Source organism: Rutidosis leptorrhynchoides, chromosome 5 (assembly GCF_046630445.1).
Source record: "Rutidosis leptorrhynchoides isolate AG116_Rl617_1_P2 chromosome 5, CSIRO_AGI_Rlap_v1, whole genome shotgun sequence".
Classification (NCBI taxonomy): Eukaryota; Viridiplantae; Streptophyta; class Magnoliopsida; order Asterales; family Asteraceae; genus Rutidosis; species Rutidosis leptorrhynchoides.
The window spans coordinates 449,143,941-449,159,850 of NC_092337.1; the positions used below are offsets into that span (position 1 = coordinate 449,143,941).

Consider the following 15,910-nt stretch of genomic DNA (forward strand, 5'->3'; position numbering starts at 1 on the left):
GTTAAAAAGAAGGGGGATGATTCTCACACACAGTTTTTTGATCCTCACACACCCTTTTACCCTATTATTAGGGAGGAGTTCAAGTAAATTGGTGTGTGAGGATCAAAAAACAGTGTGTGAGAATCATCCCCCTAAAAAGAAAGCTTAAAATTCTCGTAGCTTCTTGAGTAGGTGAGCCATATTCAATCATAATATAATACTCCGATCGGTATCATATAAGACTATAAGATTAGTAAACACAGTAAAAGTCAAGGCATACCATGTTCATGAATATTATATTATATTATATCTATATTTATATAATAATAATAATAATAATAATAATAATATATTGTACAAGTATAATAATATATAGGATTTGTCTTATGAAAACTCTTGGAATTGTTATAAAAAAAAAAACTGCACATTAATAAGATTCAACTACTTTTTAGAAAATAATCACCTCATGTACCACATTTTTTTCATTAATTTAAATTTTCAATAATAATTCTAAAAGATGTTATTAAATAAATTCATATATATATTAATGATGATAATAATGTAGAAAAGAATAGTGATTAGTAAGGGTAATTTAGATGATGAATCATCAGTAACAAGTGTACCTAAGAATTCGAATTAAATTCCAAAATTAATAGTTTGTATCGAATTATTCATACTTCTATAGTGTGTGTGATTGTGTTATTGTTGTTGCAAGCGTATGTAATTTGAGGTAATTTTACTATCATGTCATCTATATTAGTTGATACATGGTCATTTTATGAGTTACCACGATGACATCATTACGCGGTTCCTCTGGTTTGCATCAATTAATGCTCCTCGTCCCTGAATTTTGTTTTTTGCTCTCGTCGTCCCTCAATTTGTACTTGTTTTCTCCTGTTGTCCCTCCCTCTCATGCCCGTTTCATTTAACCGTTTATATGTGATCATATGCAACACACGTTTATATGTTTTCTACCATGATACTAAAAGATAAGAAATACGTAGCAACAATAAACTGAAAGTTCATTATGAAATCACTTAAGCTATTATATTTATCGCATGGCACTAAAGTTTGAGAGTTGAGTTAATTTGATTACCACATGAATTTACAACACAATGATCGAGTAAACTTCGAGTTTGTAACATCTCAGTTTGAACTATTATATAGTTTTCAATTTCCATCGTGAACTTTTGTAGTTAAGTCAGTTTTTAATGTTAACATAAACATATACTGTTATACACTACTAAAATCATACAATACTTGCAAGTTGAACTTAGTGGAAATAATGTTTAATGGGGACAAGTGTGTCCCCTCAAAGTTGCTATCACAATACTCCCAAATGTATGGGTTTCTGTCACGTGTCTCCCACCACCTCACTTTGTATTACATTTCTTTTTATATTTTAAGTTAATTTAATAAATAATAAATCATGAGATCATGTGACAGTGATTTAGATCTCTAGAATGAATCGAGTTGAATATACTTAGCTTAATGAGTTAACATAAGGGTATAATCACTGCAACTGTTGACATAAAAGTATTCTTGATCCAACTGACAATTTAATTGTTAGGATTAGAAGTATAAGTTTCCCTTGTGCTTCCCCCTTCAACGATAGTCCGGATCCAACCTTTACCACCTCGTCGTGCCAGGGTCGCGCCACGTCGCTGCGTGCGCTCAGAGGTGCGCCCACTGCGCTGTCCACCACATCGGGGCTATAGCCTAGCTCTGATACCATTTGTAAGGGGATCGAATAGCCCAAATACAATGTCCTGCAATATAAGCCCAAGAGTCCATCCTTTTCTAAAATCAATTGTTGATAGAAGGACTTCCCCTTAGACTTATATACATACATTTGTTTTGTCTCATGACCAATGTGAGACTTTAGTTTGCACCCCAACAGAAAATTTTAAACCATGATCACTCTAAATTACGAGTAAAATTGAATGTGATCGGTAAGCATTTGTGGATATGTTCTAAAATTAAAAAATCTAATAGTTTGACACGTTGCGTCTTGTGGCTCCTATAGTACGTCAATTTCAACATACTTAATTATTACTACTCTGTATACTCAAATTAAAATTAATATTATTATTAGTTACTGTATTAATTACTTCGATAATTAATTATTACCTTATTCAGTATGGAGTAATTCACATCAGTTCCCATAGTCTGTGTAGTTGTGCAGATTATTCAACTTCTAACATGATTACCTTGTATGCATCATCTGAATTATGTGTAATATTTATTCATCTTTAGGAACATTAGTATCTTTTTGTTTAGTGAATTTAGAGAATGCTAAACAATACATTTTGGATTAAGTGTATTACTAGCATTGTTTTTTATTTTTTTTTTTTATTTTTTTTTTTTACAAGAGCTAAAAATCCGAAGCAAATTGTTTTGAGTGAATTATTTTGGCCCCCTCAATATTTGCGGTCAAGCTCCGTCAAATTATTTGTGTTGGCCTGGTTATTGTCTTTAACAGCCCAAATTCAAAGATAATACTCTTAAAGTCAACAGTGAATATCACGCTAGGTTACTGGGCCGTGTAATAAATTTAAGTTGGGCCTTACTTTAGATCTATAGTAAATTTTTGGAATATTTTAGTAACCCAAACCGTAAATGAAAAAGTTATATTTTGTTCTGATACTTCTATGTGTATAAATAGATAATAAATAAATAAATAAATAAATAAATAAAAATAAATATCAGTAATAATAAAAACTATAACTGAGGGTGAGCTCACAAAAGTTCCTTTTCAGCTCATTGGACAAGTGTGTTCAATCTACATGGCGTATGTCGAATAAATTGTTGATGTGGCGCTAAGCTAACATTAGATTTCTTTTACTTCAATCATTGTATTGGTTTTATCATGAATTTATAATGAATTAGTCGTTAACTCTCCAATAAATGTATAAACTGAAGTCGAGACGAAGTAAACCCTCGTGTGTAGATTCATATAATGAAGCATTAAGTATGTAGCAGAAGGTTAACAAGTATAACAAATTCTATGACCAAACTACATTAATATCGCCTATAAATGTAGAAAACCTAAGCACTTCGTTAATGACGCATTGGAACATAGTGCACTAATGACGTATTTCCAAATACCCAAAGCAAGTGAGACAACGTGAAACTATGTTGTGCGCATTTTGACGCTAGGCTTTTAACGCAGAACTATGAGCATGATTACGATAGACCATATAAATATGTTGGATGGACATTAGTATCGGATATTACATCCTATTATCTATCTCATTGAACCTTTAAGTAAGATATTATAAGTTAACATTTCCTAAACATTAGGCCCTTGATCCATTGTTCTGTTTCTGTTATATGTCAGCCATAGTTATTCAAGCCTTATAAGTTATAATCATCTTTGGAATCATAAATCAAACATAGTACTTTTAAGATATGGAGTTTGTGATATAATTAATGATTAATGATGATTAATCATTAATGATTAATGATTACAATTATAATATAATACAAAATACAATTATATAATCAAAGTACATAAATGTTTATGTACAACTGCAAATTCTCGGTGTATATCATCTCATCAACAAAGGAAGCTCTTATGTCTACCATGAAACAATATTATCCTTCTTTCTTAACTATATATGTATATTGGTGTTTTGTGTACTTATTAGCCACCTTAAAAATGCTCCTTGTGGAATTCAATTTTGGTTGAACCTTTTTGGTTGAACTCATGACATAGGTTACTCAATTCTTTGGCTAGTACTGGTGGACCACAATAGAACACACCTGTACTCAAAAAGTACCCAAAAATTATTTTATAGGACAAAAAATTATAATTATATCAAAAGTATAATAAAACTACATTGGCTAACTTACCTATCCTAGCACCAGCATGTTTCGTACAAGTTTTGGAGAAAACTTTCTTCCAATTTGGTCTCCCAAAATGTGTTTTTACCTGTAAATGAAACTTTTAAATGATATTTTCTAACGATAAATCTCACAAAAACATTGATAAACGGCAACACTAACTAGTCCACATGTTTCACCCAATGACCCAAAGAACAATATGTGAAATGCAATGCAGACGGACTCAACCGCCCATTAATAGTTTATGATGTACCTTACTATCATCAGGGCGTCTCATTAATTTTGAAGGCCCTGTCCGAAACATAAAAATAGACCCTTATAGACATTGAAATTGGGCTAACTTGGGCTTGGGATATCTAATACCTGAACGCGAAACAATAATAAACTACATAATTTTTTTTAAACTTGTAATTTGTAAACCACCTAAATATAATTTAAAATCTATGTTTCAATAATATTCCGCCATTGTATATATATCAACCAACTATTATCTTTCAAAATTTTGGGCCCTCTTCACACTTTACAGAGTATCATATATAAATGACGTCTTACCCGTGTGCCAGAGACAATGTCAACACCGTTTTTGGCATAATTAAGAGCTTGTACCATGGTGATGAGAGCTGATCGAGCATCACCTTCTTCATAAATGCTGGTTAGATAATTATGCATTTTTATGACACCCTACACATAACCCATAATCATCAACTTGTTGGATATATAATATTATCAATTCTTTTAAAATCAAACTAAATTTTGGAATTTTAGTACCCGTTGATCAAGTTCAGCAACTTCATTCATGATCCCTTTGAACCAATCAAACGAACTTTGTTCTCTAGTGACCCAATAAAAGTAAGCATTCGTTGTCCTCAAATTTTTCTTCTTTCTTGGAGAAACTTTTCCATGAGAGGATGAGCCAACGCTAACGCTAACGCTACCAGAATACAGATCTGTACGTCTACTATTACCTAATGTTGAATCCTAGTACAAAATCATTCATTTTTCTTAATTAATGTAATTGATACACAAAGAGACAATAGGTGATGTAGTACACAAAAAATAATAAGTAACTAACTTACTTCTAGCTCTTCCATTTTAACAGTGTTGTTGAGTAAATCCTTAAGTATACTAATAAAAGGTGTTGCTCCTATGCCAAGTCCAACAAGCAATACAACATCATATTTACGATAGTCCTGTGCTGGTGCACCATACGGCCCATCAATCAACAGCCTCGGCAAGCTGATATCAAGTAAATGATACACATAATCAGATACATAAGTGATACGTATATGTGGTAATTTATAGGTGTCATCTTTTGATCACTTCACTTATGAATAAATCAATTCAAAGTTTGTTTTATTTTAAACGGGTCAAATCAAAAGAATTTATCCGAATTACCAAAAGTCCACTTTTAATGCATATATCTATATATCTATATCACCAAAGGGCTTTTGTCATAGCGGTATGAGGTCCAAAGAGGGTGTGTGTTTGCTGTTCGAGGAAAACAAACTCTTATCATTTTTATTCAAGTATTTTGAATATCTTGTCATTCTAACCTAACCTGTTTTCGAGGTACAAAAACTACTCGTTTGACCCATTACCCAACCCACCGACCCGCCCATTTTATCCGTTGTTGTTGTTGTTGTAATAGAGTAAGGTAGTCAAATAAATATATACCTTGCTTTGGTAGTTTCATCGGCTCTGAGCAGCCCACTTTCACCAGCCATAGGTGGTTCACAGACCTCTGAAAATACCCTTTTTAATTCTTGTGTCCAATCACCTAGCTGCCTTATGTGAATAGCAAGATAATCATCATTTGGTGCAGAAGTAATTGAAAATGGATGCCTGAAAAGGTTGTAACTTATGACACAATATAAGTGACCCATTTCACCATTATTTGTATGTTAAAGCTTACGATGAAATCACTAATTACCATTCAAATAGAGATACAATTGGGCATTGAACAAACATGTATTGTCCACTCTTGTATCGAAACTGGGGTGGTTTGGACATTTGCAACGTGAGAACGTTACCAGAATAAATTGCAACCTGATTATTGTTACATTAATGAAATAGTTAACAACAATTTGGTAACTATTCACATACACGGTTAATTTGGTAACTCTAATTATACAGATGGTTATTCAGCATATAAAAACAACCAATAATTATTTACTCATCACTTATTCTCCACAAAAATCATATATATTCAAACAAGACACTTGATAAAAAAGAAATTAACAAAAAGAATATTTTGTTCATCCAACCATTCATTTCATATTATCATATAAAAGATTAACCGGCCTGAACCCATTTTGAATTTTAATCCAACCCGCCCGTTTATCAACCTATAGGTTTCTGAAAAAACATGGTTTGCATATCTAACCTTTAGTATCTGGACAGTATAGGACCTTGATCGGAAATATCTAAGAGTTCTTTCGCCTGCATATAGCAGAACCGGAAATGCAATATACATCCAAGTCTGCAATCATACCATTACCATGTCCTAATTATATTATAATAATTATGATTATAATATAAAATAATGTACCTAAATTTGTTATTTTAAAATGTAAGAAGTTAGCAACTATACCGTCTTTTGGTACCATTTCTTGACGAAATAAAGGAACCACCCATGGACTAGCAGCAATATGTACACGATAACAAAAAGGTGATGTGAATACCAAAAGGCGTTAAAGCCCGTAAGCCTATCAAAAGGCTTTGGTAGATTTATTAGGCTCCTTCGAAAGCATCTAGTCGCAAGTGTGAACGCAACTGCCATGCATATCACCATTATAAATCCGGTTACACCCTCCACCCCTCTAACAAGGTCTACATAACTAGGTTTATTCTTGCCGAAGAATTGCTTCATGTTAAGAACATAGTTATTTTCATCTTCATTTATAAGCCTAGGGAAATCGCATGCCAGATGGTTTCCCGCATGGATTATTATACCGATTCCAACGCTTGCAGCAATGGTCTGCATAAGCAAGTTAAAGTTGATGTTATCATAAAGTTGTAAGGCTTTTCATGTTCGAGTTACCGGGAGGGCGAGTAATCTGACATCATACTCTACTATATGCAGCCCACAACAACAACAACAATACCCAATCCCGCGCCTGCGAGGTATGGGGGAGGTAAGGTGTAGACAATCCTTCCTCTACCCTAAACTAGAAGAGAAGTCGTTTCTGTTACCACGAGTCGAGAGAATTCTCCACCCACGGTAAAGGAAATTCATCCCCCCCTCTACTATATGCAGCCCATCGGGATTATTTCCCTTACGTTATCATCCAACAATATATGGAGTAAATGTTTATGCTTTATCTTTTATGTGTAATAATAATTGGATAAAGCTAAACATAGCTGTTAGGGCTATCGGCAATGTTGAAGCTTACTATATATTTTAAAGTTCATTAACTGTTGAATCAATAGTAAAGTACAAATATTCTTTTCTAAATATTCTCTTTCCTGATTTAAATTTGTTATCGTTATTTATTCATGGTAACTTTGAGTTATAAATAAAGAATTAAGTTGTATATGGTATGCTTAAACGTACCCATAACACCTTGTCTGGTAAGAGTAACCCACCCATTTTGCAACCTCTAGATGAAAGTGCTAAAAAAGAAGTACGGGATACTAAAGTCAAACCTTGTGAAAGTTGATATTGTCATCAAGAGGTATAACATAAGACAACTTCGTGGACCTCAGCCAAGTTATGGTGTTCCTGCACATAGGCAATAATACAATAGCCATATTGAACTTCAAAGTTTCGGCTGCCCCTTTAGCTGTAATAACGCAGTAGCCCATAACTTCAAATGCAGCCCTTTGTTTGTATTGAAAGTATTTCCAAAGAAATAAACCAATCATAATTGAAATCCATAAGCTAATAATCCAAAGTCTCCTCCATTTTACATGTAAATAATAAATGAATTTCGAGCTCATTCTCTTTATAGGACTACGATTTCTCAACCTATGTAGATTCTGGCTCAATCCTTGTCTTGTGTAGCTTAAAGCATGACTGTAGTTTAGGTAAGTGTCCTTTTGCAACAGAAGTGTTTCAAGCTGCCATAGCTGGTTATCATAACAAAAATTATATTAATTTGTAAAGTGCAAATGATGAGTGTTGTTGAAATAAATGATACACTGATGCAAACTTGCCGTTCAAAAAAAAAAAAAAAATTTTGTAAAGTTACTAAGATAACAAAATCAGCTATCGGCGTTATCATTTTTCAAATAATTGGCATATGAGATCAAAAAACGTATTATTTAAACTAATGTTTAGGTTAATTGTTAAAAGTATCAAATTAACATGTGCATATCATCATTCATTTCATAATGGTGACAAGGATCATGGCTGCAAAGTATTCTGACGTTTGGGGCATATTTGTAAAAGGTATAACTTGGTAACAGTTTATTTTTCTACATTTATTGTTTTGTGCATGTTGTCTTACGCTATAGTGCAGGGGCTGGAATTGTAATATTGATGAAAATGTTTGATTTTATGTTAGCGTTACTTTTGCATATATATATATATATATATATATATATATATATATATATATATATATATATATATATATATATATATATATATATATATATATATATATATATATATATATATATATATATATATAGGGGCATGATCAATGGTGAAGTAACCAATCGGGGGGAAGCGGGGGGAAGCAAATTTTTTTTTTTTTCGTTTTTTGAAAAAACTTTGTTCACGAACATTATAGATTGGATGAAAATAAGAACATTTAGAAAAGACACTTCGTGATGAATGTTATTATTTTGGCGGGAAAACGATCGACAAAAATAACATTCAAGATAATATTGTTCGTGAAGAATGTTAACGTTTTTTTCTTCTTCATGTTTTGTGAAGTAAAATTTAGCCCGATTTAGAGTTTAGGGTTTAGGGTTTAGGGTTTGGTGTTTTGGGTTTATGGACTAAACCGTTTGTGTTAAAAACTCAATCTAAATCCTAAATCTAAACCCTAAACCCTAAATTTCTAAACCCTAATATCTAAACCCTAATATCTAAACTCTAATGTCTAAAACCTCAACATACGCTCGAAAAACACGATAATTGTTATATATTACTTTTCGAGCGTTTTCCCGCCAAAATAAAAACATTTATCACAAAATGCCTTTATTAAATGTTCATATTTTCATCCAATCTATAATGTTCGTGAACAAAGTTTTTTCAAAAAACAAAACAAAAAAAAAAAATTGCTTCCCCCCACTTCTCCCCGATTGGTTACTTCCCTCTTGATCCTACCACTATATATATATATATATATATATATATATATATATATATATATATATATATATATATATATATATATATATATATATATATATATATATATATATATATATATATATATATGTCGTGAGAACTTTTTTAGTGTGAGAACTCTAGGAACTCTAAAAACACTCCAAATACACTGAAATTCGAGCAAAAAAGTTACACGGGCGAGCAAAAAAAAGAAATTCGAGCAAAAATCAAAAACACGGACGAACAAAAAAATTCATAGTCGAGCAAATTTTTTTTTTGTTCGAATTTCAAAATGTAGAACACATTTTTGTTCGAATATCAGCATTTTTGTTCGACTACCCGTGTGTTCTACATTTTTTTGTTCGACTATCAAAAATGTAGAACACAAAATTGTTCGCCCGCCTTTTTTTTGTTCGAATATCACTTTTTTTGTTCGCCCTTGTCCCATTTTTGCTCGAATTGCTTTTTTTTGTTCGCCCGCGTCTCATTTTTGCTCGAATTTCTATTTTTTTGCTCGAATTTTCCTTTTTTGCTCGAATTTCAGTGTATTTTTAAGTTCTCAGGGTTCTCACACAAAAAAAAATTCTCATTTGATCTCTATATATATATACTCCGTAATATTTAATTTAATAAATATTTCAATTCTAAAAGTTGGTCACTTTTTCTTTTAGATTGAAGTGTAATGTCACTAATTTGGTTTTTTATTTTTTTTACTTTTAAGTAATAGCCAGTAAAAAATATGGATTTAATTTTCAATTATCAAATGCCCTCACTTATATATCAAGCACCACTTACTTACGTGATATGGTACCCAACCGGCCAACCCATTGACCCATTTGATGATTTAACATTTATTTTAGTACATATTCCTAACCACCACACTTACCTGTTTGTTTGTAGTTTTTAAGTGAGGAATTTTACTAAACCAATTAAATTAAACAATTATGTAGTGAAAAATAACCATTCTGCACTTCTTCACTTTCTTATTTGTCAGTCTTTTATAACAAATTACTATAAATAAAATGTCAAATTTAAACGTCCAATATTCTAATACTTCATATTATATGATTCCACTTTACATATCTCATGTTAAAAAATTATGTACTTCTAAACACAATTGTTGTTAAGACCAAATTCATACAACAAATATTTAATTAAAACTCGTTACCGCAATATAGAGGGACCCGATTATAAGAAGAAATTATGTACTTCCAAACACAATTGTTGTTAACACCAAACACATACAACAAACATGTCGTCAAAACACGTTATCGCAAACAAAGAGAGACACGTTCATGCGCGACAGGTCCCTACCTAGTTTAATATTAAAATGAGAAAGAAAATGAAAAATTGGAGCCTACATGTACCTCAATGTAACCAAGCCTTTCAGGATCCAATTCTTCTATTATTAAAGTTGCATACTCTTCCGCCTGTTCTTGCAATCTTGATAGCTTGTTTGCTGACGCACTTAGCATTATGATCTGCTCTTTAGATCGATAAATGAATCATATTTTTTTAAATTGAAATGGAATTGTAATACACATGATTAGTAATGGATAATACGAAGTAATTACTTAATAGAGACAAATAAGTAATTAGGAGGGAGACTTCTAGATTAGGAATCAAATAATGTTTTAGTTGTAATTCTAATATTTTTTCCTTAGAATTCTACCTTTCTTCAAATTAATACAACACTACATTAGCATTTCATTCCTATCATTCACTCATCACATATCACTCTCACTCATGACACTCTTCCTCAACCACTATAAATTAATAAAAGTAATTAATTAAATATAATACAAATTTTTAAGGCAAATGTACAAGTAATTAAAACTAAGATATTCATGTTGAATTATGCATGATTAAAGCTAATATCTTGTGAGTTGTAAATATTGTATTGTTTTCATTATGAGTTAGAGCATTCTCAATGTTCCGCCAATGTACATGCCAATCTCATTGTCAATCTTTGGCACCATTGGCAGCATATTGTTAAAGCTTAGCCAATGTTATTATGTCCTCCATTTCGTGGATATGAAGCATTTGTCATCACAGAGGTGATTGTCTCAAAGACTTGTACATTTTGTTTTATGTTTTGTACCATTACTGAATTAATTAATTTATAGTGGTTGGTTGAGTAAGGGTGTGATGGTTGGGAGTAATATGTGATGAGTTTGTGATGAGAATGAAATAGAAGAAAATGTTGAGGTGGCGCTGATGTGGCACTATGTTAATTAAAAGAAGGGTGTCATGGTTGGGAATGGTCTTAATAAAGTTTACTGCTTTTCAAAAAAAAAAAAAAATGCATGATTTTCATGAAATGGTTGAGGAGCTACAATTGACGTGACATTGGTTTGGTGTTGTCAATGGTGCCAATTTTGGCTTGAGTGATTGACGAGCCGTTGAGAAAGCTCTAATCATTGTTGAATTTCAAATAAATGGTTCGAAATTTAAATAAATGGTTTAAAAATTGAAGAAAGACAAATATAACATCATCTTCCAAATCAATGATGAGATTATAATTTAAAATAATCATTTAATGTTTGAAATTAAATACGCTTACTTACATAATTATGAATTTTTTACTATATATAATTAGATAAGTAGGTTAGTTTGGATTATATATAGTTAGGTAATATTTACTAAGTGATTCGTACATCCGAAATTTATCTGTACATTATCAAAATTACTTTAAAGTAACTACAATACAACATTATAATACATATAGAGTGGTGTAAGAATAATTTTAGTCGCCTAATTACCAATTAATTAGGTATACATCATACATACAATTACACATTAATTAACGAAACTAATACCATGTTTGACTTAATAAAACGTGAAAATAAAACGTTCCTGATATTACTTATTACTGTGATATGTAACAATGTAAATTACCTCTTTAACTTCTTCTTCCGTTATTCTCCCGTCTTCATTTTTGTCCACCCTGTAAACATAACAATTGACAATTGTGTGTCTCATATTCGTTTGAAATTATTATTAGACAAAATTACGTATTCGACTTTTAACTTATACTTAAATTTTAATCCTTGTTACTGAACTTTTCTTTTCTTGCGGAGCTCATCTTTGTGGTTGTAATTTTTAACGCGGGACGTCCCTCTGTCAAAAAGTCATTAACTTTTTTCGTTAAGTCTGATTATGTGCTAGGCATGTGAGAGTATTTTTGTCTTTTCTTGTTTAAATCATTAAATTCCTTTCCATTAAAATTAACCCCACCATTTTAACATCTTCAAAATTAAAAGATCATTTCATCTCCACCAAATTTAAACACACCAACGAAAGCTTAAACGCTATAAAATCCAAATATTAAAATCAAACACTTCTAGATTGAATCTTGATATACTCTAAAGGAAAAAAGGGTAGCTATCTCCTTTAAAATCGAACACTTTTACGTTATGAATTTGAAGAAAAAGTTAAAAATCACTACATATATACCTGAAATCGATTCAAAAAGGTGTTCAAATTTGAATTATAATTACAGGTGTTCAGATTTGAAATCAATTCAACGAATGCTTTCGAATCTAAAATACAAGTACGGGTTTCCGACGATGGTTGCAGGTTTCCGATGGTGGAGGTGGCAGTTGCGATGGTTGTTGGTTTCTGATGGTGAAGGCAGCGGTTTGCAATGGTTGCAAGTTTTTGAGGATGAGGGTTTGATGGCAGCATATTGGAGTGATAATGATGACCGAAAGATTGCTAAAGTGAGAAAATGGTTAAAACGTTCATGTTGTATCCTTTGTTACAATAAACAAATAAATAGTTTATTTGTTACAATACACATTCCTGATCCAAACAAAAAGGTTTGAGTAAATTCTTTTGAGATTTATGAAAGTTTAGATTTGTATTTGATTTTGATTTAAAAGTATTTGGTTAAAATAGTTTGTTGAAAGATAAAATGACAAAGGAAGTAATCAAATATTCAAAATACTCTCACGTGTGTCTGGCATATCAGTAGACTTAACGATAAGATTTTTTAATGGTGGGACTTCTTACGTTAAAATTTACAATAAAAGGAGCGAGATTAGAAAATAAGGTCCCGTTTGGCTTAAAGAATCAAATGCGATTCTGGTGGAACTGGAATTGAATTTAGACACGCATCATGTCTAAATTGAATTCCAATTCTGTCAGAATTCCATTGGATTCTGTGAGCTAAACAGGGCTTAAGTTTAGGAACGAAGAGTGAAATTTGGGTATTAGTTAGCAAGGAACCACATAATTTTGTCTTCTTATTATCTAGGGAGTAATCATTTTCAATCAAATTATGACCATACATGTCAAAAAAGATCTGAAGACGAGAATCGAAACTCTGATCGGTAATCTGACTCCAATATTCATACAATTCCTCTTTACTAATCTTATCAACTTTTAATGTTCTTCTTCTGCTAATCGCATCGTACACTTCAACTGCAAATTCCTTTGAATCTTTCATACCTTCATATCAATATCAAATTAACAAATACAGAGTAATATTTAAATATCTTTTAATTTATTACTCCCTCTATCCCATAATCCGTCCCATAATAAGCGTCTTGTTTGACTTTTCAATGTCTTACTTGAATAATTTTGACTTTAAATATTTTTGTTTGTGTAATATAATATATGATGATAAAACTTATATCAATGAAAACACATTTTAAAACCGAATTCATTCATATAAGTTTCATCAAATAATACATAACACAAAGAAAAATATTTGAAGTCAAAATTTTGAAAATAAGATCTTGAAAAGTCGACGCTTATTATGGACAAAGGGGTATTAAAATGAGAACGGATTAAGGTTAAAAACCTATGCATTGTGCGAAATCAGAGCGATATAGAAATCCGTCTTTCGAAAGCTTATCGAAATTATTCTCAACTTCATTCCATCTATTAACTCCAGTAATTTTAAAACTACTAATGAATCGAAGTCCTTTAAATGCTTTATGAGTCCCTGAACGTGTTCTATCCAGTTGCGCACGTGTTCTACGCATCGCACGTGCCGCCAACGCTGAATCCAAACCGTTTGGCGACGAAGCACGTGACGAGTACGATAACCGTGTCAATTCCATAGAAAACTGCTGCACTTTCGCAACAGCTTCAGCTTTCAGCTCCTCTGAAAACTGACGTAATCGATCAAATGAACTCCGTCGTGTCGTTGACGGTGATTGAAACAACGACGGTGTATCCGTACTGAATTCGTGATCGACTTGAATTACTGTCTCTGGTTCGAGCCTACGTATTACAATAGTGTCGTCATCTTGAAAACCTAAAGTGACTTCTACAAATTCTTCATTAGGATTAACTAATGACGTGTCTGTGTACGCCGGTGATGAACCGCCGGATAACATATTTTCCGGCAAAGGAAAATATGAAACTGATTAAAATTTAAACGCGGTGGCTGTGTATGTATATATATTTGTGGAGATGAGAGAGAATTTTATTTCGTAGCTAAAAAGAGAGATTTCATGATGCTTTTAAATAGCAGAAAATTACGCCTGTAGTCCTTGTGGTTTCATAAAAAAATGTGTTTAATCCTTTATATCTTCTATATGTGTTGACACTTCTTTATTTAAAAAAATGTAATCTTGTTCGGTCCTTTACATTAACTGATGATAATTGATAATTGTGAAGCATTAACGCGAGAAATAATGGCAAAAAAAAGCTGGAGAGCTAAACCATCTCATCCTGGGAAGAAAGTTTAGAAAGCCGGACCCAAACAAAGTCTATGAATGACAGAGGGGATGCGCCAACTGAAAAAGAAACAACGAAAGAATAAATGACAGAAGGAGAGCAAACAGAAGCTGAACTACAAATAGACATTATCCATGCTAGCAGGGTAGACAATGAAACAGAAATGGACAAATGAAAAGCATGGCAATTGGTACCAATAGTCTTTTCCCCGATTGTAGATTTTGATGCAACTTATGAAGAAGTGACAGTAAAAACGGTAATCGCAAAATTAGTTCATCTAAAAAATCTAAACAGATACCAGGAGCGAAGCGGGTATACTGTACAAATATTGCTTCATGGACTTCCAAAGCAATGTTAGAGCAAGGATCCGGGAGACGATTACAAGAGTAAGCAAATTTACCGGAGCATCGTTAGCACCAACGGGAAGAATCGGGTTGGAAGTAATTTTGAGAGAACATCAAGAAATCATGACAGAAATAGTGGATTTATCATGGTTGACAACATCTCAAGGTACAATGCGCTAATCGGAAGAAGAACAATGATAAAGTTAGAAGAAATAACATCAATTGTGCATGGCATGATGAAATTCCCGACACCATTCGAAAGTGCTGATATTGCCTAAATTACACATGTTTTACAAACCAATTTAAGGCGATATTTTTATTATTTAAGCTAAATTATGCCATATTCCTGTGAGCATGTGACGTTTTATGTGTTTGATGTAGTTCTATAGGTAAAATGATGGAAAATGAGCTAAAATGGCATAAGGTCGAAAGTTATTCGATCTGCTAGATATTCAATAGCCGCCATCTATTCACATAAGGTTCTAGATATTGCAAACAACCGCCGACTAACACCTATAACCGCCGACTAAATACCAAAACAGCCCCACACTACACTGGTAGTTGTCGGCTCAAAAGGGATTCAAAATTTCTAGAGTTTTGCACTATAAATAGGGCTCAACTCTAAAGTTATGTATCACTTTCAAATCACTTTTTAATTTATTTTTAGTTTATATTCTCTCAATATAGTTTATGTTTACTTTACTATTTACTAAGGATTTCAATCATAATGCTTTGTTTTTTATAATTATTTTGAGGTATTTCATATTTT

At 32.1% G+C, this 15,910-nt stretch overlaps 1 protein-coding gene across 6 annotated transcripts; it reads right to left on the reverse strand.

Moving 5' to 3' along the window:
* Positions 1 to 3,634: 3,634 nt before the first annotated feature.
* LOC139850436 (respiratory burst oxidase homolog protein A-like) lies at positions 3,635 to 14,535 on the reverse strand. Of its 6 annotated transcripts, none has more exons than XM_071840014.1 (14): positions 13,914 to 14,535; positions 13,399 to 13,558; positions 12,005 to 12,053; positions 10,474 to 10,587; positions 7,471 to 7,893; positions 6,416 to 6,802; positions 6,209 to 6,304; positions 5,756 to 5,871; positions 5,500 to 5,667; positions 4,909 to 5,061; positions 4,594 to 4,756; positions 4,378 to 4,506; positions 3,835 to 3,913; positions 3,635 to 3,744 (listed from the first exon to the last, which is right to left on the reverse strand). In XM_071840014.1, the coding sequence occupies exons 1-14, from the start codon at positions 14,452 to 14,454 to the stop codon at positions 3,635 to 3,637; spliced, it is 2,688 nt and encodes an 895-aa protein (XP_071696115.1). In that variant the 5' UTR covers positions 14,455 to 14,535. The 6 variants fall into 6 exon arrangements, with proteins under 6 accessions (XP_071696115.1, XP_071696111.1, XP_071696113.1 ...); XM_071840010.1 differs by having other exon boundaries at positions 4,594 to 4,780; XM_071840012.1 differs by having other exon boundaries at positions 4,594 to 4,766; positions 4,907 to 5,061.
* Positions 14,536 to 15,910: the final 1,375 nt, after the last annotated feature.